Source organism: Lutjanus erythropterus, chromosome 13, assembly GCF_056507025.1.
Source record: "Lutjanus erythropterus isolate fLutEry1 chromosome 13, fLutEry1.hap2, whole genome shotgun sequence".
Classification (NCBI taxonomy): domain Eukaryota; kingdom Metazoa; phylum Chordata; class Actinopteri; order Lutjaniformes; family Lutjanidae; genus Lutjanus; species Lutjanus erythropterus.
In genome coordinates, this window is record NC_139329.1 from 13,083,022 (window position 1) to 13,110,782 (window position 27,761).

Below are 27,761 nucleotides of genomic sequence, written 5' to 3' on the forward strand. Positions count from 1 at the left end.
TTGTTAAAGTGACAGGGACCCAGCCTCTGTGAGCCTCTTAGAGACGAGGAGGCAGGGCCGAGTGCTGATCACAGAGGCCTTTAATTCTTCTTCTCTGAGTGAGGATGCTTATGTGTGTGTGTGTGAGAGAGAGAGACAGAAAAAGAAAGACTGTGTGTGTATGGTTGCCATTTGTGTGAGCCTCAGATTTGCATCTGAGAGAATGAGCAGATCCTCGACTCTGAGCACTCTCTACTGCTTATGTGTAATATGTGTGCAGCATTGAACCCCACACGCAGCATGTTGTGCTGTTTGTCTGTGTCTTTTTGCTGGCAGGGGTCAGCACACATCACAGGCACAGAGGGGGAGACCCGGGACCATCCCACTCTGCAGAGATACTGCTGGCTCGAGAAAAAAGCCAGACAAGTGGTGAAGAAAAAAAAAAAACTCATTACCTTGGCGCTAAGACTTAACGCTCTTTCCTTGAACTGGCTTTGATCTCTACCTAATGTGGATATATGGAAGAAGTGATGCTTTTACTGTGATGAAAGCTAACATTTAACTGCTCGTGTTAAATTAGCAAGGAAGAGGCCTCAGGCATGTTTGCATTTTGGGGCAGCGGTGAGGGAGTTGCTGAACAAATTTTTTACACCCATTATAAGCTGTATACTACATTAAGAGAGCATGTTTCTTTTTCCGATAAACAAATTACAAAAATGACATAAGCAGCGTGTATATAGATCTGTCCATGAGAGCTCATTGCCTTTTGTTTTTGCTCTTCATGTCAGCTACAGTATATCTGACTGATTAGATTTAACTCTGATCATTTTCAACTGTACATTTAGTTTTTATACTTATTCATATCTTATTTATAAAGTATATAATATAACCAGACTCACTCTTCTGTATATACTCTTTATAGGTTCCTGTCTATTCAATAATACAACATTAATCACAAAGCCTGTGCGCATTTTGTATAGTTTTATTTATTTTGTATATATCAAAATACATCCCTTTCCACCTATACTATTTCTCCAGTTTATTCTTTATTCTCTACATTTGCTCAGTGATAGAAGAAATTTGCAGATCTTTTTCTTGAGTAGCAGTGCAAAAATATATATATTTTTTTCTTACTTAAGTAAAAGTACAGAAGTATTAGAAATAAAAGAAATTTAAATGAACATAAGTCAGAAGAACAGGCAGAATGGCCCATTTCAGAATCATATGTGGGTCTGTCATATAACTGGATTATAGTTAGTGATGCATTAATCTGTTAATCTTGTTCATGTTGCAGCTGGTAAAGATGGAGCTAATTTCAGCTACTTCATATATTACTCGGTAGATTAATCTATAAAAATACATCATGTTTTAACAGTTGAGATTTATTTTCTATTAATAATCCAAATTTGCAGAGTAACTAGTAACTGAATATACCAAATAAATATAGTGAAGTAAAAGGTACAATATTGGCTTCTAAAACATAGTGAATCAGAAGTAGCATAAAATGGAAAAACTCATGTAAAGTACAAGTATCTCAAAATTACAGTACAGTACTTGTGTGAATATGCCCTGTGCCTTTCCACCATCACATATGCTATTTGTAAATATATTTATTTGCACATTTAATAGTTTGCACCTGTTCTGTTTAGATGCTAAACTGCAGATACTGTGTACAATGACGATGAAGCTGTAATTTCATTTAATGAAAATGATCAAGTACTGTTGGTCATCGGAAACACTGTACTATTGTAACATCATACTATACAAATATATGTAATAAATAGTGTCCAATATTGCTAAGTCAAATCTAATTATTACCACGGACATGAACAACAGCTTTGAAAATCTGTAAAATCTTATTAGTGGCTGTTTTGCATATTAAGACAAAGCTTGTAACAAATGTGTGTTGTCACTAGAATGACAATTATAATCACTTAGAACAGCTTTAAGAGGCCAATAGAAATTAGAAATAAACGCAGCATCAATCAGTCACACAATACATACTATATTACTATGGCAGATTAAAACTAGTTCACAAAACAAGTACAATCATAAAACATACTGAAGACATGTGAACAGCAACAGCCTGATAAACCATCAGCACCTTGAAAAATAGACACTGAGCAAATAGTATTATAAATAATAATGAATATAGACATAGTAACATGTTGTCTTGATTTCTGTGTGTATCAAAATGGAACATTTACAACCTACAAATTAGGGCCAGATACCAATATAAGGAAGTAAAGAAAATCACAAATTTTTGCAGTGATAATAGAGCCCAACATATCTGGTGACATTATTAAAGTGTAATCCGGGTTGTTTGTGGGTTTTGTGGCTGGTAAAGTTATCAGATAAATGTAGTAGAGTAAAAAATTCAATATTGACTTCCAAAAAGTAGAGGAGTAGAAGTAATGTAACATACAATGGAAATACATCTCATTGGACTTAAGTACAGTACTTGAGTAAATGTAGTTCTTTTCCACCGCTTCATTTGCTGTTTTTAAATATGTATAAAATAAATGCATATTTATACTGTTTGCACACTTTGTCTGTGTAGATGTTAAACTGCGTCGCTATGTGCAATGACAATAAAGTTGTAAATGAAAATAATCAAATATTAACTGCTTTCTCTACATTTGTAATACCATACTATATAGACATCTCTAATGAAAATTGTCCTGTGTTGCTATTTTAGGTTGTTTGCTGGCACAAAATAAAGTCAAATCTAATTATCATGAACATGAAAAACAGTTTTGACAATCTGTAAGATTTAATAAAATCTCATTAGTGGCTGTTTTGAATACTAAGACAAAGCCTGTAGCAAATTTGTTTTGCCACCAGAATTACAATTATAATCACTTAAAACAGCTTTAAGAGGCCAATGATAATAATTAGAAATAAATACAGCATCAATCAGTCAGGCATATGTGTAGCAATATCACTGTGACAGACAGAGCTGGGTCAGATTACTTTGACATGTAATCAATTACAGAATACAATTTATATGACTTTTTTGTAGTTAGTAAAGTAATCCATCAAATTACAAAAAATTTAATCTAATCTGACTACTTTTAGATTACTTTTGTATTACTTCAAGCTCAAACTCTGAAAATATTTCACCTTACACTGAAAAACTTAAAGCAAACACAAAAAATCCAGATTTTTTTCTTCTTTTTTTTATATCATCTCAAAATATTTTCAGTGCAGATAAAATGTATTTTTGCACAGGGTACTTTTATGTGTGGCAATTATCTTAGAACCCCTGTATGTTATGAGTTAACAGATCATGAAAAAAGTTTCATAATTTTAAGATTTCCATATTTTAAAGACATAATCAAAAATGTAATCAAGTAATCATTGACAGTGTAGCTACATTATAATTGCATGTTTTTCAAATGTAATCTGGGATGATTATATTACATTTTTTGTAATCTGGTATGTAATCCCCAGGGTCAAGTAGTAAATGATGACATGTAATTAGGATTATGTAATCAGATTACAAAAATAAGTAACTAACTAGCCAATCTTACATGTGAAAAATGTACCATTAGATTATAGTTACACTGTCAGTGATTACTTGATTACATTTCTGACTATGTCTTTAAAATATGGCAACTTTAAAATGATGAAACTTTTTCTAATGATACGTCTAACCAATGATTAACTCATAACATGGGTTTCTTTAGATAACAGCTCTACAAAACGGAGCCTTGTGCAAAAACGCTTTCTATTTGAGTCAGAAATATTTTTAAAGGTTTTAATAGAAAAAAAGAGAATATTTGTGAGGTGGTTGTGTCCAATTTTTAGTATCCAGTGCAATATTTTCAGTGTTTGATTTTGAAGTAATCCAAAAGTATTCAGATTAAGTTACACTTTTGAAATCCAATAGATGTCAGTAATTGCAAAAAAATAAATAAATTAATTAAAAAAAACGTGTAATTTATTTTCTGTAAATGATTACGTCAAAGTAATGTGATCCAACTCTGGTAATCACAATTACATGTAATCCGTTACTACCCAACCCTAGTGACAGATAGAAGCTAAAATGTGATGAGGGTTCAGTGACGATGATATCTGGTGACATTATTGGGATCTTATTCAGCTTGTTTGTGGTTTTGTGGCTTGTAATTATTATCATCCCTCCGTGCGTGTTGTTGTGCTCAGATAATATCTCCTGAGCTGTGATTCATGAGAACAGCAGAGGTGGGAGGACACTCCTGCGTGGTGTCCGCCCCTCTCTGAGAAGTAAAGAGTTAACGGAGCGGTGGGTTTGCCCATTCTCCTGCTGTGAGTGACGCGATCATCTCTCTTATCCCTCAACTTTGCCTGTTGCCAGACTCGGCAGCCGAGGTGGACGCTGGCTATCACCGCTGACATTCTCAACGCGATCACACCACAAAACATTTCAATCCTCCTCACTCCGGCGTCATTTATTTATTCTTCCGCTGACTTTTCCCGCTGGCTGCTGTGCCGTAACGATGATTTTTAGTTTTCCTTTCCATCGGACTCCCCGATGTTGTGCAGTCTACTACACGAAGGCGTGAATCTCTTTTGAGTAGAGGTGGATCTTCCCGGATACGGCGAGGGGGTACATGAAATAAAACAAGAAGAAGAGTTTCACGGAAATCCTCGCGAATAAAAATGCCACGGAGGAAACAAGAAGCGCCCAAGCGCGCAGCAGGTACGTGTATCCAACTGTAATAATGTGCGTAAAAATGAGATAAAGCTGCGGATGTTACCTTTGTTTTGTAAAGCTCACTTTACAGTCACCGCATTTCCGTTTCCACTTTGTGTTTTTTTTTTTTTCCTCGCTTTGTCACTCTTGGCCAACCTCATAGAAACTGTAACCTTTTCAAAGCAGATGTACAGTTTGTATACAACAATCTGCGGTTTCCTCTCCACGCTGTGCAGCTACTGTAGTCCCGCTGTAAACTTTCGCTTCCTATTGTTCCCACCGTGAATCCCCGATAGTTCACCGATCAGATCAGCCACCTATATCTGATCTGTAAGAGTAAAAAAGGCTGGAAACAAGCAGTGTTTTCTTGCTGGTGAGTGCCCGAGGCGTGCCATAAGGGGGACATAAGGGCTTTGTGCGCATTTGATCCGAGCGCATAACTTCTTTGGAGGGGAAAAAGCCCTACCTCTGAGCTTTTTCTTCTTTTCTTGGGATAAGATAAACAATTTGAGGGCAGACAATGGGGTTTCGTGGGCTGGAAGGAGCCATAATCGACAGTTGCCATGTCTGATTTGACGGTTGATTGATTGGCTGTCATGCGGCTTTGATCTGATCCTTCCCGATTTGCATCAGAAAATCACTTCCCACCATGTGCTGCGGGCCCCTGACGTCACGTTTAAACCACTTTGAAAGGGCCTGTGTACTTTTTACCCTCACTCACACACACACACACACACACACACACACACACACGTACACACACTCCCACTCCCACTCAGGGGCGGATCTAGAGAAAGAAACAGGGTGGCATGAAGACTTTCAGGGGTGGCAATATATGACGATTTCAATGAGAAATCTGTAATAAATCATAAAATAATCATGATATGTCATCAGAGATGAAGAAAACACGCTAAGGTGACATACCCACTTCTGACAACAACACTACAGACAGCGTCTTCTCCATTGAAATTTCTCTTCTGGTCCGTAACTTGTGTTTTTGTTGGCCCATTTCACATTAATTCAAATTCAAATTAATGCCAAATGTTTGCAGAATGACTGAGTGTCTTTTATGAGTTGTAGGAAATCTCAATTAATCTTTTAGAAGGAGTAGATGTTTATAACTGAAATATTGAGCAATACCTTACAGGAGTTTGGCAGGCAGTCACTGAACTCAAACTCCAGTCTGTGCATTTTCAGAGCAGTGAGCTTTTGTTTTCAGGATAACAGGCTGAGCTTTACATTGACAGACAATTGACAGTTATAAATAGCTGGTCAACCTTATCGCTCATTTTTCACTTCTGCAGTGTTTCTGCAGATATTTTAACTCACAAACATTATTGTGGCACACGAGTAAAGCATTGAAATATGTCAACCTTAAGACTATTTTTTTTTCCTTTTTCATTGAACAAAAGCCCATCACTTTAACCTAAAATGTGCAGAACAGATCATTAAATTATATCTTGCTGCTCACTGCAGGGACGGTTAGCGGAGCTTGGTGAAATCAAAACCTGGGAGTAAGGAGAACATCATCTCTTGTATCATCTGCTCTTGTAAATTTCTGACCAGCCACTGCTTTTCATCGGAGCTGCAACAATTAATCAATTATGAATTGATTATTTATCTGTTTGATTTTTTAAATTGAAAATTGATTCCAACTTCTTAAATATGAATGTTTTCTGGTTTCTTTACTCATTCATCTTTGGTTTTTGAGCAAAACAAGACATTTGAAGACGTCATCTTGTGCTTTGAGCATTTTCTGACATTTTATAGACACAAAAACAATTGATCGAGAAAATAATCATAAGATTAATTGACAATGAAAAGACTTGTTCGTTGCAGCCCTGCTTTGTACATAAGTATTTTTTATTTTGATTGTCTAAAACTGAGGTGGCTGTTCCGATGGTCAGGTGTCTTTCAGGGCACCCCATGCCACCCCTCTAGATCCGCCCCTGCTCCCCGTCTCTCCTTCTGTCTCCGATGGTCAACTGACTCACGAAAAAGTGAAAGAAGGGGGGACAAAGTGGTTTCACTGTGAGACATCACACACACACTCACTTCCAGCAGAGAACATCACACTCCCATGCGCACATGCTCACTTGTTCACTTTGAACACACACACACACTCACACACAGTGGGTAGAGGAGGCGGGAGGAGTGGGTTAGAGGTTGTAAAAGGAGCCGTGTGCTATGTAATGGAGGGGAGGAATGGGTTTGCTCTGTCAGACCGGGCCGTCACAACGGCTTTGTTTCATGTTTGATTTAATTGTCTCTCCCCTGACAGGCCCATTCATCAATGGCTTTAATGGTCAATCAGAGACAGGCTGAGTGAGTGCTCCCATTCTGTTTAGCCATAAGCTGGCCTGGGCTTTTATTTCATCAAAATGCCCCAGCCTAATGTACATGCTCACTGGCTCAGAGTGGCCGCGGGGAGCACATAAAGAATGACTGAAAGCTTTCTGATTTCAGATCACTGAGAAGGATGTTTTTTTTTTTTTTCTCATCTCCTCCTCTCCTCCTCTCTGCTCTCTCCTCCCTGCTCCACTGCTGTTTCTCTGTTGACGAAAGTGGAATAAAGGCTGTAATATAGATCGTTTTGTGTTTTTAGAAAACAACTTTTTCTCCCTGAAACCACGCGTCTTTGTTCATTCATTCATCTATTCATTTCTTCATTTTTTCATGCTCCCCTTCCACCCCTGTCAGTCAGCCCGTGCAGCTGCAAGTTATAAAGTTGTCAACTGTTCAGTGGCACACAAAGGGTGATGATGAATTGATTGCAGCACAGAGCATGGTGATAGAGAGAGCAAAGAAAAGGATGACAGATGATGGGCCTTGATTAGGGACTTAGGGGGAGAGTCAGCCCACTGCAACCTTGAGACTTGCATGAAAAATCCCCCCCACCACCCCTCCCTCCCCACCTCCTGCTCCACATACACACACACTCTGACACACACACACACACACACACACACACACACACACACACACACACACACGGCGCTTTGCTCTCTCATTGTCTCTCAGCTTCTCCCTCTCCTTCTTTCCTTCCTCTGTCTGAGAGGGTTTCTCTCTCCACAGTAGAAAACTTGTTTTGCCTGCTTCATTAGCGTTGGTCCAATTAGCCGTGAGGCTGATGGAGTCCTGACAGGCCCTGTGATTGGAGATGACAAGCTCGGGGTGCCCAGCCCAATGAGGTTTGCCACCACTTTGATGTAATCAACTTGATATTACACAGAGCCGCTCGCCTTTGGTTGTGCTGTAACTCAATTTTCCGCTGCAGGTGACAAATGGGCCTGCCTACCTGGGTCAGGTCTGAGTGCTCTTAACAACCGAGGGCAGCTGGCCACGTAAACAGCCGAGCAAACATGAGAAAGAGACTCCCCCAGCTGTGCTGGAAACACAGGCCTCCTTCCTCTGTGGCTGGCCATTAGCTCTGCCGCAAGCCCGTGGCCTGAAGCTGTTGAAATGGCCTCAGAAAGTTGAAATACTCCACTGACTTAGCAGGAAGTCGACATCGGCTTTACAGCGTGTGGGCAACGGAATGGAATGTGGAACCTGTACAGTATGTCTGCAGAGTGGTGTCGGTGTGTTTACAGTATCCACAGAGTTACATGTGTCAGTGCACAGCTCGCTGTCATAACCTGTGCTCTGGTCATGTGTGTATGAGTGTGTATGCATAAGTCCAACACAGAAGGAGAGGGGTGGGTGGTGTGGTTAGTCTGATTTGGACCGGGCTCCACGGCAACAGTCTCTTCTTTCTGCAGGGTCAGGATTACAGCTGCCAGACTGGCAGCCATCACTCATGTCTGTCTGCGAGTGTGTGTGTGTGTGTGTGTGTGCACTCAAATCAGTGAGCAGGCACTTTCTGATTTGTTGGGTTTGAGTGTGTGTGTGTGTGTGTGTGTGTGTGTGTGGTTTGGCTTGAGATAGTGATGAAAGGAATTGTAACTGTAGACCACCTGCTGGGGTCCAGCCATAATTCCCTGAACTGCCTTCAACGTCGCTCAGTTCCTTCCTCTCTTCTCCTTTTCTCTCTTTGCACCAAATGATTCCTGTTTTTATGATAAACCGCTGAGAAATTGACGATGAGCAGTTTTACCATTTCAAATTGTAATCGTCATCAGAACCATGTTTGATTACTGTGGTTTGAAAAATTCACAGGAAATACTGTCCAACATCAACCAAAGTTAGCAAGAGTCTCCCACACGCAAACGCAGCAGCAATGTGGGATTGTTTTGCATCATTAAAAACACTGACATCGCAAAAGAACATGATGCCATTTAGAATCATTGAAAGGTTTTTAAAATATTTGTGTGTCTCAGTACTTTCTGGACATTTTCAGCACATTTTAAGAAAACCACGACAATACTGATAACTGTGATCATTTCAGATCATTGATCAATAATGGATTAATTAATTAATTGTTGCAGCTTTGGTGATAATGTTGGTTAATATAACTGACTTGTCTCTACTCTGCACACCTCTTCAGCATAATCCTTAGAAACACAACACATAGGAAAGAGCTTAACAAGAAGTTGGGTTGGGCTAGTAAATCTATAGTAACCAGGCAAGTGGTAAAAAAAAGAGTGAAACTATTTTGATTAACAATTTATTAATAAAGTCATTTTTCATGCAACAATGGTAGATAATGCTGTTTTAAGTCTCTCAAATATGGAGATCTCTCTGTTAACTTTCATATTAAGCTGAATATCTTGTTAATGGACTGACAAAACTAGACATTTAAAGACTGGGATTGGCATTTTTTTTTACTTTTTTCTGATATTTTATGAGACACTGAAGCCCAAGATTAAACATGACAATTAAATTTCTTCTTTGTTGTTATTTGATAGCTGCAAATAAACAAGTCAGTATGTACAGGGGCAAGTAAAAATTGACTTGAGGCAAGTAGATTTCTGACCCACTTAAAACACATTAACATTGAACCCTGTAGTACACAAACATGCCGCGCTCCTTCTTGTAAAGATATGAGCACACATTGCAGACACATGCGCACATGTTGTGTGACTGGGTTGTAAACACAGCAAGTGAAATGAAGTAAGCTGTTTTTATATCTGTCTGCCTTCCTGTTGTTTATGTGTGAAAAGCATGCCCTTACGGAAGCAGCGGGGGAGCGCGAGTCGGGACTTAATTGTTCGACCGACATACGGACTGACAGTGTTTTGCGAGCTTTAACAACAACACGCCTCCGCCGGCGTTGTTTGCAGGTGTGAGCGCGCGGCAAATGTTTTGGCCTTGCAGGGCCCGTTGCTAATGAAAGTCCTGTGGCTGGATTCCGGTGAGGGTTGAGTCACGTCTGTGATCTATGCGTCTGATAAGTGCATACCTAATGAGGCTGTGAGCACCGGTGGAAGGCTGACAGACAGAGTGTTTCCCACAGGTATTGACAGATGCCTTTTTGTTTTTGCCATAGGCCCTGACTCCATAAATCCTGCCTGTGTAATGATAACAGTGCCACCCTGCCAGCGAGTGAGTGAGAGTGTAAGAGAAGAGAGAGAAAGAGGGCAGAGGGGGAGGAAGAGGAGGAGGAGGAGGGGACGATGAGGAGAAGAAGAGTGGGGGCGGTGAAATGGGCCTTCTCTCCTTTTTAACACACACTTGGCAGATGTCAAGCCATAGGGCTGGGCTCCGGGAGAGAAAGAGGAGTGTAAGTGCTGTAGTAGTGTCACAAATAGAAAAGCGTTTCCCTTTCAGCTTTCAGTGCGCTTTCAGCCGAGGTTTTCAGCCGGGACTGCTGTCTGGGCACTGAGTCGGAGGCTTTGTAAAAATAGTCCCACCGCTGTTGTGATAGATGCAGCTGCACTGTGGCGACAATTGGGACAGGCTGGATCCCACCAACCCCACCTCCCACCCACCCACCCTCTCTCTAACTCACTGTCTCCCACCCCTCCCAGAGGTAGCGAGAGCGTCAGAGCCTGGTGGTTGGATGTGTTCTCTTTTCGGGGAAACTGAGCTGCTCCGGTCTTCAGGGGTCCTGAAACCCAATCCAGGAGGAGAATAGCCCGGCCATGCCAGAGAGCCGATTTCCTTTTCAGCAGAGTCATTTATCACTGACCCACCCTTCGCTTCTGACACGGTGACGTGTGTCATTTATCAAACAGGCTTTACCAGACACACAGAGAGGAGGGAGGTGGATAGGGGGCAGAGAGGAAGAGAAAGAGAGAGTGAAACAGGGGAAAACAAGACGGAGAGCAGGACTGAGAGAAACAAAGAGAAGGAGAGGAATGGAGAATGAGGTGCAGAGTCAGAGGAATGGAGACACCGTCGTTTGTGTGTCAGAGTTTTTCCAGGGAAGAGTGAGTTTTCCTGAAACCCTTGAGGAGAAGCATTTGGGAGGGCAGATTTTTTCGACATGACAGGGAGGATTGAGTTACACTGAGTTGTGTTTTGATGAGTGACAGTATGTTCTTCCATGACACGTCTCTAGATGTCTGAATGAAGGGGAGGAAAATATACAATGTGAGCATACAAGTCTGACAAGTACTGGTGTTATGTACTCACAATATATGTCAGGGATGTGTGCAAGTAGTCGATTAAATGTTGTAACCCCCACTAGACAGCATTAGAAAAAATATTTTATTAATGTGCAATGCCAGTTTACTTTTTCCCTCATGTTACGCAGCTACTCGCCACTAGATTGCCACCTGACAGAGCTGTATCTCAGGCTGGTATTAAACTTCAATACTTTTAGTGCACAGGTCGAGTTGCTTCAGTACTATCGAGTATCGAAAAATGCCTTGTCATTCCGTAGCAAATTTTGATACCTAAGGAGTTTTTAAAGTTTTTTTTATAGTCCAGTACTGTACAGATATTCCATCAGCGTCTTCCTTTTTAGTCCAGTTATCCAGGTTGAGTTAAGCACTCGGAGTAAAAACAGTTTCTCCAAGTGCTCACAGGCCTTTGAACAGCTTCTTGCTTTAAAGTGAGTAATTGTACCATGGTGTTTAATGTGATTTTCTTTTGTTGAAATTGATTTTAGAAAATTGGTATTAACCTGCGAGGAGAGCTGCTGCTGGCACTGCTACCATTAGCCACACTCTGTGGCAGCTAATGTTAGCTGCGGTTATACGATGTGTGCCAAGTGCCACACATTTTAACATTTATAATACAATTTGGTGATTGAAGAATGTTATTAACCTCTTCAAATGGCTCTCAATACATGCAATATAATATTTCAGACAATATTTAACATTAGCAATTCATAAATTTTGCTATATTTCTGTATTTTCTTACTTTTAGACTAGTCGACTAGTTTAAATTAAAATTTCTATTCGGTTGACAGGGAAATTAGTCACCGGGAACATCCGTAAGATATGCATGACAAACACGAGAAGGAGCACTGTAGAGGTGTGTGTGTGTGCACACGTGCGGCCATATGGCGTCAATGTTTAATGCCTTATGAGTCTGTGTGTGTGTGCTGCTCCCTGATGAGCAGGGCTGACAGGTATCACTCATGCAGCAGCCTGGCCTTTAAATGAACCCGAGTTGCTCTGCTCTCCCGTGGCCCTAACAGGCTCTCTCCAAGATGGATGCTTCTTTAAAAATCAGATTAATGATGGATACCAGGCTTATAGTGCCATTTATCATGAAGAATATTATTTAGGCCGGCCGTGTATGGCTGTAACTGGAGAGCCAGGACGAGAAGAAGCAGGGTGGAAAGCCTTAGACAGACACTCACTGTGTGATGGATGGCTGAGCGCTCTCTCTGAGTGTTACTAGACACCAGCGCCGCAGCAGTAGGCCATAATCAGATAGCCCAGGGATGTTTATCCCGCAACTACACTACCCAGATTGCCTTGCCTGGAGGGTTGCTTTATGAAAGGTATAGTCTATCATTATTATCATCTTTAAAAAGTTAGTGGAGAAGTGAAAAAACTCTAGACACTGAAGGGCACGTAGACGCCTCAATGGACTTTATTGCAATTATACATTATAAAATGATCCATTGGATCCAATCTAACTGACTGTAATGATTACCTACAAGTTTCCATTCGGCTTTGCCCAGAAGAGTCCCCAGCCCAGCATCGTTCGGTAACAATCATGAATAAAAGAGTACAGTGAGAGGTCAAGGCAAGGCCAGCTCTGCTGCGGCTGCTACAGAATAGTGAAGGAAAAAAAAAACTGTTGTTTTGTGTTTTGTCCTCTCCTTGTTCCCTCTCTCTGTCTCCTACCTCCTCCTACTCACCACTGTGATTTATGGTGGCCATCCATCTTCAGCCTGCGTCCATCACCTCCTCGTTGCTAGGCGATCATGGCAGCAGCTGTGCGTTGTGAGAGGGGTTTGGTCGTCCTACTCCCAAGCCTCGACTTTATTCCCCCTCACCCCCCCCCCCGCCACCACTACCCAGAGATTTAACTTTAAACACAGTCCCATATTTAGTCCTAGCTACAAGCCACAAACTTAATCCCAGTTTTAAACCTGAACATGTCCATTGTTCTCATCTGTAGCCCCAGTTTGAGCTCCTGATGTCGTGTCAGCACTTTACTTTAGATTCACAGTAGGCCTAAGTTTTAGAGCTGCCCGGATTTGTAGTACTGAGACAAATAACACATTTAACCCCAGCCTTAAAGCTATAATATGTAACACATCAATACTGACCTGCCTAAAACACCAGTTACATGTTATCTATTTTGTTGAGTGTTGTACTTCCATTATTGCAAATGATTCCAACTATGTAAAAAACTACAGAAATCTGTAATTTATTCAAGATATTGGTGCATTTCCTACTAGTCACAAGTTGCTATTACTTTTGAGAAACCATTGGATGTGTTGGATACATCAGAGAGTGAGGAAGGAAGTAACCAAACGCGATTGAACATATCCTTCACACACATTTTGTTTTTATGTTGAGTTCTTTGCAATGGTGATTGTTAATAAAAGAGAAAATTTGATCACAGGCTAAATGTAACGTGAATAAAATTTTACATTACATTTACATTATCTTGTCTGTGAACATGACTTATTACCAAGTCACATCAGGTAGATTATCATCAGAAATAGTAGTTGTTGTAGCTCCTACCATCATAATTTTAGCCATCATTTCTGTTTGTCATGATGACATTTTACTTCATGTGTTCTTGACTGAAACAACATCAGACAGTCAGACACCTGTGCACCCTGCCTTGCCACAGGCAGGATTTTAACAAAGACAATTTTACAAAGATGTTCATGGGACAAAGAAAACATGAACGAGTTAGACAGGTAAAAAGATTAAGTTTAATCCATTTTATGAAAACAGTCAGTTACAGATGAAAAGAAATATGTACCTTTCATTAAGTAAACTGATCATTGTGAACTTTTTTAATACAGTTTGAGCACATGCAGTTTGGCAATTCAGTTGAAGAACATTATGTCACTCTTTCAAATAGTTGAGGTTAGATTATCGGATCAAAATAAAGGGTTTGATACCGGTATAACTGTGATATTTATACAGACATAAATATCATGTTAATGATAGACATATAACAATATCATGTCCTGTACCTCTTCAGTATACTGCATGCTCTTTAATCATTTCCATTTCTTTGTCTTGCCACACACAAAATGTTTCACTGTCCATTAAGTGTAATAACACTTTTTGTACACATTAGTATAGTTACAGACTAACTCTCCACCTCCCTACACTCATATTCTGAGTGTAATTTATCTGCCAGAAAGGAGGCAAAATGCAACAAACAAAGTTAGTTATTTATTTTATTCAAATTTTCTATAGTTATTATGGCAATATTGTTATCACAATTTCTTTTGGCCATGATAATCATGTCAAGAAAATCTGATATCATGACAGCCCTAGAGTAGTGTGGTGTAAAGCAGTGTTTTGAATAATATTTGCATCATGTTGCTATGAAAAAAATCTGAAGAGTAAAATGCTATAGAGGGCAGGCATGTGGAATAAAGAGCCAAAATGTAAAAATAAATCTGACCCATAGTAAATCTAGTGTTGGACCTAGTTTTAGAGTATCCATAGTTTAGTCTCAGCTAAGGTTGTCAAAAGTATTGAAGTACTGATACTTTTCCAGTACAATGTGTTTTAAAAAAAAATACAGTACTAAAATTTAATAGATCTGAAAGTACAAAAGCTGTAAAAACAAATTGAATGAAAATGAACTGAAAGTGCTTATTCAAGACCTCAGTTTACTTCAATCTTAATTGTTGTGCCTGAAATCTGTGTTACAGTAGGTCTGCAAGATTTGTTGGCCAGGGCATCTCTGCAGCATTACAGTACTTTATTATAATGCTGTTTTGTTACATATTTTTTTGTGATCAAAAAATCACTGTTTTTGCAATTGAGATATTGTACTTGGTCATATAGTGATGTCAATAATATTTCAATAACTTGTGCAGCGCTAGCTCACAGCATATCAAAACCAGACCGTTCTTACTGACTTTTCCTGTACCAGAACTCTGCGCAGGTTGTTAATTAAAAAAAAAATAAAAATCCTGTTTTAGTGTTTTTCTTCTTGCCGTGGTATCAAAAGAGGTATTGAGTATCTTTTGTTGATACTGGTCAAAGTTTAAAATTGTATTATCATGACAACTCTGGTCTCAGCTTTATGTTCCTTACTGTCGAGCTTCAATCACACAGCCTGGTGACATTTAAACAACATTTTTACATGAGGCCTAAACAGGTGAAGGAATGGGGAAGCAAACATCATTTCTGCTTCATGTAGCTTTGTTTGAGAACTGCAGGAGTCAGGCCTAGAGAAAACGTGATGGGAAGAAGGAGGCAGAGGAAGTTTGCCTGACTACATGTCATCAGATGAAACACAGTGCGCACGTCGGACTGGAGAACCACCTTCCCACACCATCACAATCCTTATTGCTGCCCTTGCTTCTGCACCTGTGGAAGCTGTTTGTGTTGGATTTCTGTTTTGTTTCCATTTTGTTTATCTTGTATTGTGACTGCATCGGGTTTCAAGCTGGGGGCCGGTGCTACGAGTCCGTCCAGCTCTTTCTCGTCTGTGTTACAGTTAGTAACAGGAGGCCTTTATCCGTTTGTGGCTCGTCTCATGACAGATAAACGAGATGAATTTTCAGGTCTTGAAGGTCTGTATGTGCAGCTGGCAGCTTTGAGGTCCAGTCATGACACAACGGTCAGCCGAGGGTTGAATCTATTCAGTGTCTGTCTCTTTTTCTTTCGTTCTCTCCCTCTCTCCGTCCTCTTACGATGTGCATTGACAAGGTTCAGCCCTAAGCTTTGCCTGGGGCCAGAATGATCTCTCTGTTTTTCCCATCTCCCATATCACACATCCTGCACTACAATCGGCGGACACAATGTATTCACAATGCCATCAGGGGGTAGAGAACACACACAAATAAAAACTGACAAAGACATCCATGATCCCTGGTAACATGATAGCCTGTGTAAGCACAATGCAGGAGCAGGGTTATGTGTTTAAAACCTAGAAAGCACAAGATAGTCTTCTCTGGTCACATCAGGAGAATTATGTCAGGCCTGGTTAATTTTTCAAATGGCCACAGATCACCTGTTACATATTTTCTCGTGGGACTTTCGGCCAGCCTGTAAGGATCAAAGGGAAACGAGGGAGAGAACTAAGTTTGATTGAGTGTGTTACTTTGACAAATGTGTACAACAGAGAGGCATTTTAGGTATGTTACTGATCTGCTGCTATTTTGACAGAATGGGGCTGTTTTGGACTGAATTATTCTAATCTATTTAAAGAGTTTTTAGGCTGCTGGGAAACTTGAGAGAGTGAGTGGAAGTCGGCGGTTTGTGGTTGTGTGATTGAGACTGAGGTGACTTCCTGTCCCGTAGTGTTCTGGAGCTGTTTCCTGTCAGTAAGAGCCCCCCTGCTGAGGGGCCGTGTTGGTTTAAGGGCGTCAAGGTCCAGTTGAAATACTGTACACATGTCAAGAAGCACCCGTTGTGTTGTGATACAGTTTAACTCTCTCCTCACTGAGCCCAATATCCAACCGACTTCAAATATCTCAACCAACATTTGATCAAAGGTCTTGGCAGCTACATTTAACCTCCTTTCCTATGTTCTGTATCTGGAAAATTATAATTATTATTACTTGATTTATATGTTATCTTTTATACAAGAAATGCAGCTTGATTCCTATAGGACAAAATTACATGATCACAGATCATTGTAGAATTTGTTAAACCTAACAGATATGCCAGTTGTCCAATATTATTAGCTGATATTGGAGTGTTTCAGTTATATTGATCTATATTAGCATCAGCATATATGTCGTCTGATGCGCCACTGTGAACACTGTAAAAATAAACTATTTGTTTTAACTTAAAATAGTTAGTTTCCAGGCTGCCTTAAAATGTTAAGTTGACTGAATTTAAAAAGACAATTGCAGGTAATTTTGTAATGATCCAAAATAAACAAACCTTCCAGTCAAATAAACTAGATATTAATTTAGTTGTACTTGAGAAAACACATTCACTAAGCTAAAGATTAGATAACAACATGCAGCAAGTTTTCATCATAAATGTTTTCTTCAAACTATAAAGAAGAAAGGTCTCGGGAGAATTTCAACTTTCACACAATGCATGCTGGGAAGTCTGCTACAATACTGATCATGTCTCTTTAGAAACTTTATTTCATGAGTTGATTGAACTCTGTAAAGTACGTCCATACAAGTCATCATTTTGAGTTAAAAGACTCCAAGTTAGAAGAACTTGTGTTTATAAGTTCTGAAAATAAATGCTAGAAATTTGAAGTTTAATTAACTTCAAAAAATAAAACTTAATGAGTAAAAATTAGTTGATTCTAAAATCCTGAATGTTTATTTCAGTGAAAAACCTTTTTTTGACAGAACATAATGCTGTGTATTATTTTGAGATTTTTTATTTTTTTTATTTTTTTGGTAAACTGTTAAATATCCTGCCTCAATTTCCTTTGTCAATTATCATTGTCACAAGTGTTTGATAAGCAGATAAGCACATTTGAGGGACCACTGCAATAATACCACTGTATAGATTTTGGATTTTTTTTTTTCTACTCTCTAATATTATTATTGGCATTGCCCCCCAAAATCCAGAATTGGCCAGGCCCTAAACAATAGACTGCAATTTCTGTTTTCTTTGTTCCTGTTGCTTGATTGTTTTTGTTGTCTTTAAAACAATGCCATAAAAATGTTTTGTAATCTTTACAGTAAGCTATAAGGGACCACCCACATAGACAATTTCCTCTCCCCTCCCTGGATCCCAGTTGAGTCTTTGTGCACGGTACAGTTCTCCATGCATACAGTCAGTGATTAAGTTATAAATAAAGATGTAATCAAGCTGTGAAACCCATATAAACATTACAATTGAATTATATTTTTGTTTCTGTTTTGCTTTCTTAAAAAACTTTGCAGGATGTTAAATAAGCATTAACATTCCGCACTTATATCTGTGTAAAATACAAAAATGCACACATTGTATTTACATCATACATTACATTGGTTTGTGAGCTTTTTTAGAAATTATTTCACACAATAGTTGCACCATGTGGTTTTAAACCGGTCGTCTTTAATTTGACTTTATGTTCGTGCAGTAAATTCAGAAAAAGAAACAATCTACAGACATCCGCCAAGCGTTAAAAAAGCACAGATGTAATATATCACTCACCACACAAAAGACTCACCTTTTTTATATTACAACGCCTGTGGCAAGGTTGTCCCTTTTTTCAGAGACCAAGCAGTCATTTGAGTATGAGGGTCAGACACAGGTAGAGTTTTTAATGACACATCCTGTTTATCCCGCTGCTGTTGGGTGTGATCTGGCTCCCAGACTGTTTTCCCAGCTGTGGAGGCCAGAACAGCCCAGGAATATACACTTTGGTCATCAAGGGGTAGTTTTGAGAAGAGAGACAGTACTCATTTGCTAAAAGGTGTACAAATGCATTTGCTGATTCAAGCTGTGATTATCCTGCAAAGCAAGAAAGGAGTGCAAAGATTTCTACTTGAGAAGCACATGATTGATTTTTTTTTTTTTTAGGTCTTCATTTTATCACTCTTGCATACAAGGCCTATTTAAAAATGCAGCTTCAAAAACAGACAGTGCTTTCAGCAGCACTTGAGGAGAAACAACCCATGGGACAGAGGGAAGGAGACAGAGAGAAGAGGCTCTGCTTTAGAGGCAGCCACAGCACCTTCCTGCTTAATCACCCCCTGTCCCTGCCCTGTCTGTTGTTCCTGATCGTCAGAGCAGCACTGCAGTATTTCTATCAGATGATCTCTCCCTCCTCGTCTGCAGCCCTTATGTTTATGAAAATGATACTCCACAGGAATGCCTCCTGCATGCCAAGATGTCACTGTCTTTCCTCATCGCTTGCATCTACGTGCATGTGCGAGTGTGTTTGTGTGTGTGAGAATGAGAGGCGGGGGGTTGAGCTGGTGTCATAACTGACTGACTCGCTTTATTTATAATTATGTGGGGGTTGCGTATGCTAAGGTGAAATGTGCGTTTCTGCACTTACATTTTCTGCAGCTTGTGTGTTTGTGTTAACGTGTTATTGCTATTTCTGCGCGAGCCGTGACTGAGATGTTGATTGTGTGAAAGTGCACCTCCTACTGTCTCTTATCCAGCCCCCCTCCCTGAACGAAATCATTCATGGAACCTAATGATTCTTGTCTTTCCCCCACATGGCATCAGCTCACTTTATCATTACAAGAACACACACACTCCTCTCACTTATACACACACTAGGAAAACTCATACATTGGCCCTACACCATATGCTCAGATATTAGTTAAGACTGCATCCAAGAGTACTGTTGTATTCATAATAATGCTCTTCTCTTTTTTTATTCTAAGGGAGCCTCTATACTCCCATCACCTTTTATTAGCTTGATAAATCACCTCTGTTGTCAGTCAAGCCAGGGAGAATAATTGGATGTGGTTGTCGCCCTGTGTGATGGATTATCAGTCATTGGGGATTAAATTAACAGATAGTGCTCAGACATAATGGTTTTTGTTTTGCATTTTAAATTGCCTGGGAGCACGGCTAGACTCTGTAGGTTTTATAGCTGGTCCTTTTGGACTTATTTCCCCCCTCTCTGTGCAATCCAGGCGTAATGACAAATGAACAATAACCTATAGGGCTGCAGCTCTATTAGTATGAAATGTAAAACATTTACTGCCAAGTTAACGCACAGAGAGAGGCCTGGGAAGGCTTACGAAATGTGATAACATGACGTGAAATTGGATATAGCGATGGTTTGATGAAATAGCTTGACAGTTTGAAGAAATATGTGGAATATTTTCTTGATGAGGAAGAGAAAGGTGACCTGACAACTTGGTCAAGCAGCGTGCCAGGCTCGCCTGATGCAAGCTGACATCTGTGACCAGCTAGTCAGGACACAAACACATTAACCGCCTCATCCTGGCTGGATTTCCTCTTTCAAATGAGAATCTGACACGAATACCTTCCAGAGGAGAAGCGGAAGAGAAAGTAAAGCGAAAAAAGGAAAAAAAGAGGGTGTGGGTGGGCAGTGGCTCAAGCGCCGGTAGCGGTGAGATATCTCCTTTGCGTGTTTGCCCGAGCGTGAGCGATTTACCTCCTCGCCCCCTTCTCCATCCTCCCAGACCCCTCCCCTCCCTCCCCTCCACGTCCACATTATCATAATTGTGTCCAGAACATGAGGGGCTGGGGAAGTGATCATGTCATTTTATTTACACCCTGCTTGGCCCTTTTTACAAACGACATGCCACTGACTGCCAAGCGGACTGGGGCCCGACGACATCTTTTGATCAGGGCTGTCGGGGCCTATCAGCGGAGAATGGCAGGTAATGGATACCCGGTGACAAACCAAATCTCCGGGAGGACGGAGAGTGGGCCGCACCTGCCAGGTCTCCATTAGGCTGGCCTCTCAGTGGGGCTGCCTGCTGACTGTGCCCCCAGGGCCCAAATCAGACCAGCGCCAGCCGCATGGCTGCCTAGAGATTGGCTGTTAGCACTGGAAATGAGAGTTATTTCAGCTATGACATTTTTGTTTAGACTGGACGTGTGTGCGTGGGGCGGTGGGGGGAATGAAGGATTTAGTCACAGTGTGTGTTTGTGTGTGTGTGTCTATGTGTATATGTGTGTGCCTGCTTGTGTCCGCATGCAGAAGCTCGACTGTTTGTGTGTAACTATACCTATAGCTTCTCTCTGTGGCATTTGTCTGAGTTTACGATATTGTCCAAACGGCCTCAGACCTGTCCACATGCCATCCGCTATTTTCAGAGATTATTTGTTTTTCCATAAGTTGAGCGGTTTTGTGAGTGAGGTGGACAGGAAATGAGGGAGGGGGGGTAGGGTGACACTGCGGAAGAAGGGGGTGAGTGGTGGGTGAGTTGGCGTTGGGTGGGTGATTGGGTAGGCTCATCACCACATGACAGAGGAGTGTGTGTGTGTGTGTGTGTGTGTGTGTGTGTGTGTGTGTGTGTGTGTGTGTGTGTGTGTGGTGGGGGCAGTTCACAAACACACAAATGCATGTACACACACACACAGAATTATCTGTCCATGTAAGCAGTGGGTGCCAACATGCAAAGTGACAGATCGCTTATACATTGCCATCATGTTGACGCTCTTCACTCTCACCTCGTCCTCTTCATCCCTCCCCTCCTGCAGTCTCATTTTCTTCTTCTCTTTATTCTGTTCATTTTTTTCTGATGAGTAAATTGTCGTTGTATTACATTTGCATGGCATTTAACACCTGTTTAGACTGCTGAGATTTGCTTTTAAGAATGCAGCTTTAACCCAGTGTATTGACTGTCTTCTACACATTAAGAAACTAATGAACTCACTTCAGTCCAGATGACACTGTTGGATGTCTATTCAGCATGTCAAAATTTCCTTAACAAAATCCTGACATCCTTTTCTTGAAATTCTTGAAGATATGCTCTTTGTCTGTGTGCTTGTGTGTGTGTGTGTGTGTGTGTGTGTGTGTGTGTGTGTGTGTGTGTGTGTGTGTGTGTGTGTGTGTGCCTGTATGTGTGTGTAATCAGAGAAGAGGCAGATGAAGAGGCGTCAGACATATTAACTGACAGATGGAGGTTGATCCAACTCATTTATTACCCCAGAGGAGAATGCCACAGTGAGATTGGGCTTCATTAATTTCAGATTTAGTTTTCATTTCAAGCTGTTGCGCCCTGAGATAAATAAAATGGTGCATTATGTTTTTGCCAAGATATTTCTTTTTTGTTTTCCTCCAATAGAAGGAGTGAAAAGAGGGGAGGCATAAGTTCCGTGTGGCTGGGGTAGTATATAAATACAGGCTCGCCTAGAGGAAAATAACACCTCAACGGTTGATGAGGTGAAATGGGATGACTGTAATTTCTCAGCTCAGCTTTAAAGGCTCCCACACAGATGGCTCATTTATCCCTGGGAGTCCTCGGGCACACATAGCAGGGAAACTTTTTCTCCAGTTATTCTAACATAGCGTGTTCACTCCCTGCAATTTAACTCATCTCTTTCTTTCTCTCTTTGTCTCCATTCTCCTTGCAGCCTATTCTCCCGAGGAGCTGACAGAGCACACTGTGGTGGAGGATGAGGAGGCGGAAGCAGACGACCTGCCCTCAGCCCCTCAGGATGACCTTCCCATGAAAGATGAGTTTGTGGAGCAAAGTGAAGGGCCTGCCAAGGAGCAAGCATGTGACCAGGAATCAGCTGGGGCTGCAGAGCTCTCTGGACAAGAGATGGACAGTGAGTCACATGTGAGTGAGACTAGTGACCGCCTCTCCGACTTTGAGAGCCCCTCCAGAAAAGCCGAGGGCAACTTGGTCACAGCATCTCTGAATGGTGGCACTAAAACACCTCCCATAGGCATGGACACCTTAGAACAAATGAAGGCGATCTACTCCAGCTTCCTGAGCAGCCCCTTGTGGTCACCACTGAACTTTAATTCCACACCGCCACAGGCACAGTCCTCGGCTTCTACAGAGAAGCCAGCTCGCAGCAACAGCACTAGTAGCAGTAGTAGCTGCAGCAGCGGTAGCTATGACTGGCACCAGTCTGCAGTGGCAAAGACACTACAGCAGCACCCTCCCCAGAGCCGTCACCCTGCTCAGTCTGAGCCCAGCCTCTTTAGTACAGTCCAACTCCACAGGCAAAACCCAAAGCTGTTTGGGTCAATCTTCACTGGGGCCAGTAAATTCCGCTGTAAGGGCTGTAGTGCTGCTTATGACACCCTGGTGGAGCTGACCGTTCACATGAATGATACAGGCCACTACCGCGATGACAACCAAGACAGGGCGGGCAGTGGCGGAAAACGCTGGTCTAAACCACGTAAGCGGTCCCTGTTGGAGATGGAGGGGAAGGAGGATGCTCAGAAGGTTTTGAAGTGCATGTATTGTGGTCACTCCTTTGAATCCCTCCAGGACCTCAGTGTCCACATGATCAAGACCAAACACTACCAGAAAGTGCCTCTGAAGGAGCCCATGGCCCCTGTGGCAGCCAAAATCATGTCTTCTAAGAAAAGGGGACTGGTGGGGTTGGACCTCACTGCCTCACCGCGTTCTAGAGAAGGAACCCCCAAAGCTAAGCATCCACAGTCAGACCTGAGTGAACCCTCACAGAAATCTTCCTCCAGCCCCTACACTACCCCCAATAACCGCTACGGGCACCAGAACGGTGCTAGCTATGCTTGGCAGTTTGAATCCAATAAATTCCAGATCCTTAAGTGTATGGAGTGTGGTAGTTCCCATAATACACTACAAGAGCTCAGAACCCACATGATGGTGACAGGACACTTTCTGAGGGTGACCAGCTCTGTGGGAAAGAGAATCAAAACACTTCCTGAGGCCACCTCGCCCAATCCTGTGAGGGTTACCACACCTACTGAACAGAGGGTCCAGTCTGTCCCACTCGCGCCCTCCACCTTCTCTCCACCGCCTCTTCAAACTACCACGACTCCTCCCGCAACCTCCCCTCCTCTCAAAGAGATCAAAAAGGAAGAAGTTGAAGAGGAGTGCACTAAGCAAGAGGCTGCTGGAAATGAGAAGCAAGTTGCAGCTTCAGTTGGGAAGGAGGAGGATGGCGAGAAGGAGGAAAAATATGACATCTCAAAGTATAACTATCTAACCGAGGAGGACCTGAAGGAGAGCCCTAAAGGGGGGTTTGATATTCTCAAATCACTGGAAAACACTGTGACATCAGCCATCAACAAGGCGCAGAGTGGGAATCCAAGCTGGGGGGGCTACCCTAGCATCCACGCAGCCTACCAGTTCCCCAGTGCCCTCAAGCTCCAACAGGGCAGCATAGACAAGAATTCTCCAATGAAGTTCTTGTTCAACGGAGGAGATGGCACTCTGTCCTCACTCGCCAAGAACCAGCCCCTAATTTCCCCACCACTTAGTCAGTCCTCCCCCTTTCCAAGCAACAACTTCCAAGCAATGGAGGACTTAGTGAAAAAAGTGACTGAGAAAGTAGCAAAAGTAGAGCAAAGGGTGAAGCAGTTGTCTCCAAAGATGGAGAACCATCTCTCTCCCTGTAGTAGTGAGGCTGGAGAATCACATAAGGGAGAAGAGGCTGACTCACCTCGGGAATGGAGGGCAGCCACCCCAGCCAATAGCGACAGGGGAAGCCATAGCGACAGAGCATCCCCAGCAACAGAACCCAAGAGAGAGACAGCAGTCAAATCCCCACTCGCCTCGACACTGAGATGCAGTACTGCCATTATCACTGGCCATACTCCTCCAGAGCAGCCCTTTGTCAACCCTCTAAGTGCTCTTCAGTCAGTAATGAACATTCATTTGGGGAAAGCAGCCAAGCCTGCCTTGCCAAACCAAGATCCCCTGAGCCTGCTCTCCAGGCTTAGCCAGAGCATGGCAGAGAGGGCTGCTGTGGCCACCCCTCCCTCACAGACCAAAAAGCCAGAAAGTGTAGTTGATAATAGTTTTTGCCAGCCCAGTGATGACCAACCTATGGACCTCACAAAAGGGAAAAGTGATAGAGGAGGCTCTGTTGGCTCAGCCCCTCTAACCCCTTCGTCCACAGCCTCTTCCATCTCCCCTTCCACTCTTGTTACTCCTGCAAAACTAACAGTGGTCTCCCCCTACACATCCAGCAGCCCTCTCCATGAAAACGCATTGTCAGATATTTCAGACATGTTGAGGAACCTGACACAGTCCCACCATGTCCCAAAGCCTCCCTCACGGTCCCGGGTCACAGATAAAGCCGAGCTTGTGGGCTCTGCTCACGATGAAGATGACGCGTCCCTGCATGGCCACAAACGCAAAGGTCGTCACTCTAACTGGAACCCCCAGCACCTCCTCCTCCTGCAGGCCCAGTTTGCCTCGAGCCTGAGGCAGACATCGGAAGGGAAGTACATCATCAACGACCTCAGCCCGCAGGAAAGAATGCACGTGTCCCGTTTCACAGGCCTCTCCATGACCACCATCAGCCACTGGCTGGCTAATGTCAAGTACCAGCTGAGGAGAACTGGCAGAACCAAGTTCCTCAAGAACCTGGACTCCGGTCAGCCCATATTCTTTTGTAGTGATTGTGCCTCGCAGATCCGAACCCCAGCAGCGTATGTATGCCACCTGGAAGCCCACCTAGGGTTCAGAATCAGGGACCTGGCCAAGCTGTCCCCCAAACAGACTGTCAGGGACTCCCACACTCTCACTGAGAAACTAGTGCCCCTGGAGTCCTTCCTTTCTCCACAATCACAAGATGACTGCAGTAGTAATGGGGCAGTGTACCGCTGCCAGCTCTGTGTCCGTAAATTTGCCACTAAGCACGCCATCAAGCTTCACCTCAGCAAGAGCCATGGGAAGTCTCCGGAGGACCATCTGCTATATGTGTGCGAACTAGAGAAACACTAAATTGCTCTCAGCAGTAGTCATACTGGAAAACACATGTAGAATGGCTGTTAACATAAAAATAAAAACAAGAGAACATTTGAAAGTGTGGTAATGCACAAAGATGGCATGAACTACTGTTAAAAATGTCAGCACAAGGTGTTTACAATCTATTCGGCCTATAAACATTTCTGATTTCTCTGTATTTCAAAAGACATTTATTTCACATTGAACTATACTGTAGGTCAAAGATATTCAGCCCGATTTGTTGTCAGCTTTGTTGTCTCCCTCGCTCTGTGTACACCTTTGGTAATGTGAGACAACAGAGGATGGATTATTTCATGTTCATGGTGAATTTCTTGACTAGAAGGTCAGCTAATAACTTGACTTGAAAAATGTATTAACTTTATTGTATTTATTTTGTATTTTTGTGAGTTTGGTTTTTGATTTGCTGGTAGACTGCATGTTCAAAAAGTTTTACTGTTACATTTGTACAGTCCTGTCCTGTCCTGTCCAGATTTTAAAATGCCCTTTCAAACCGGTCATTTTTTTAACACCTTAAAACAGCCAAATGCCTGGGAAAGCTCCTTAAAAGAATCTGCCAAACAGCAAAAGTTCATTGCTTGTTTTTATAGTTTTCTCTGTACAGCCTATTGATTTTTCTTGCTGATTGTAAAAGCTGCCTTGTTCTTTATCATTGATTAAGGGGCACTTAAAATCCAGGTCTGTGTAAAAATGTATATATAGTGTATAAGCTTACAACTTGCTGTTTAAATTATGCATACTTGTTATATTTCCTAATTTAAGAGGACTATGACTATCCACTGGTGCAGAGCCTTTGAAGAAGATTAAAAGGACATTGTTTTGCACAATAGTTTTATAAATGTTATTTGATAAAAAAAACACCAATACAAATATGTTAATGCCTTGTGCTTCTATGATTAAATTGAATTAACTGCTGCATAAAACATTTGTTTTCTTTCATATTTCCCAATCAGAGAAATTTGTTCATCAAGGTGCATTATGAATGTCTCATTTAAAAAGCAATAATTCAGCAAGTGGTATTTCAAAACCATTTTGTAAAGGAAAAAATCTGCACTTTTCATTTAGATGTCCAATCAGTGTTGACGGCAAATGTGGTCAATTGAGGAACTAGATTCCTCAGTGCTTGCTAAAGTGACTGGGGCTGTGCATTGGCAAGAATCTGCCAGTATGATACAGGGATCACAATACAGGGATACAGTTACACTTCAGTATATCACAATATATTGCAATACTCAAAACAAAGTGATATATTGCTATTTTCTTCATCTAATTTTTGGAGCATAAAGAACATTCACCATATGCATAAAATGTCAGTTTTAAAAGTTTACTTTTTCATGCAGTCAGAACAGTGAAGACAGATAATAACACTGCTATTTGGCAGTCGGGGGCTCAAATACAACACAAATGAACCACTGCCATGAATCTTTGTATCACAATATCACAACACAGCATTTTTGAGAATTAGTACAGTATTGCAAAATATAATATTGTGATACTCAAGTGTTTTGATTTTCTTACAACCCTAATATTGGTGAAGAAATATGAGTATTCCTGCTGTCGGCAGTGTCTACATGTACCTGGATGCCTTGCGGGTGAGCTTGTGACCCCATGACTCATCTAGCATGCCCCGTGGCTTCCTGGAGGTGGAAACAAGAAATCCAAGCTGAACTAGCCTGTTGTTCTCTCCTACTTCCAGTGACATCACTGGAAGCAGGAAGAACAACTGATTTTGCAGCAGAAAAATATAGCAATGTAGTCAATGTTGTCAATATAGCATGCACTGAGGAATGTATGGGTTCAATTAACTACATTTACCATCAATACTGATTGGACATCCACATGAAAAGTGGTAAATTTTCCCTTTAATGTTGAGAGACATGTCAAAGTATTGTCCAAAATGTAATTTTCAAGCTGTTCCCTAATTTTTCACCTGGCTAACTGGAAAATCATGCATCTTAGAAAAAAAGCTCACTCCTCCCAGTTGTTGTTCCACATTGTAATGACTAAGCATTTACAAATCAGCTGACAGATTGCTCACAAAGCTACATCTGCAGAAACACCGAGCAGAACTTAAAAACCCTCAGCATTTTTATCTGCAAGTTGTCTTCACAACCACAATTTGTCTAGATATTCCTGGTGATTTCTGTGTCGGCGCCGTCATGTTGTTGTGGGGCGGGCTCGAGAGGTGCGAGCGGTGCCACTGCCTGCAAGGCGTCTGGCAGGTGGTGTGTGCTGCATGTAAACCACCAGATGTTTCTGAAACGAGCCACTGGAGGAGGAGGAGGCAGGCGGGCTGCA

General features: G+C 41.8%; 1 protein-coding gene across 1 annotated transcript; it reads left to right on the plus strand.

The window, feature by feature from the left end:
- Positions 1 to 3,954: 3,954 nt before the first annotated feature.
- On the plus strand, positions 3,955 to 26,386 carry tshz3a (teashirt zinc finger homeobox 3a). The gene is made up of 2 exons (XM_084734209.1): positions 3,955 to 4,663; positions 22,123 to 26,386. The coding sequence occupies exons 1-2, from the start codon at positions 4,624 to 4,626 to the stop codon at positions 25,440 to 25,442; spliced, it is 3,360 nt and encodes a 1,119-aa protein (XP_084590335.1). The 5' UTR covers positions 3,955 to 4,623; the 3' UTR covers positions 25,443 to 26,386.
- Positions 26,387 to 27,761: the final 1,375 nt, after the last annotated feature.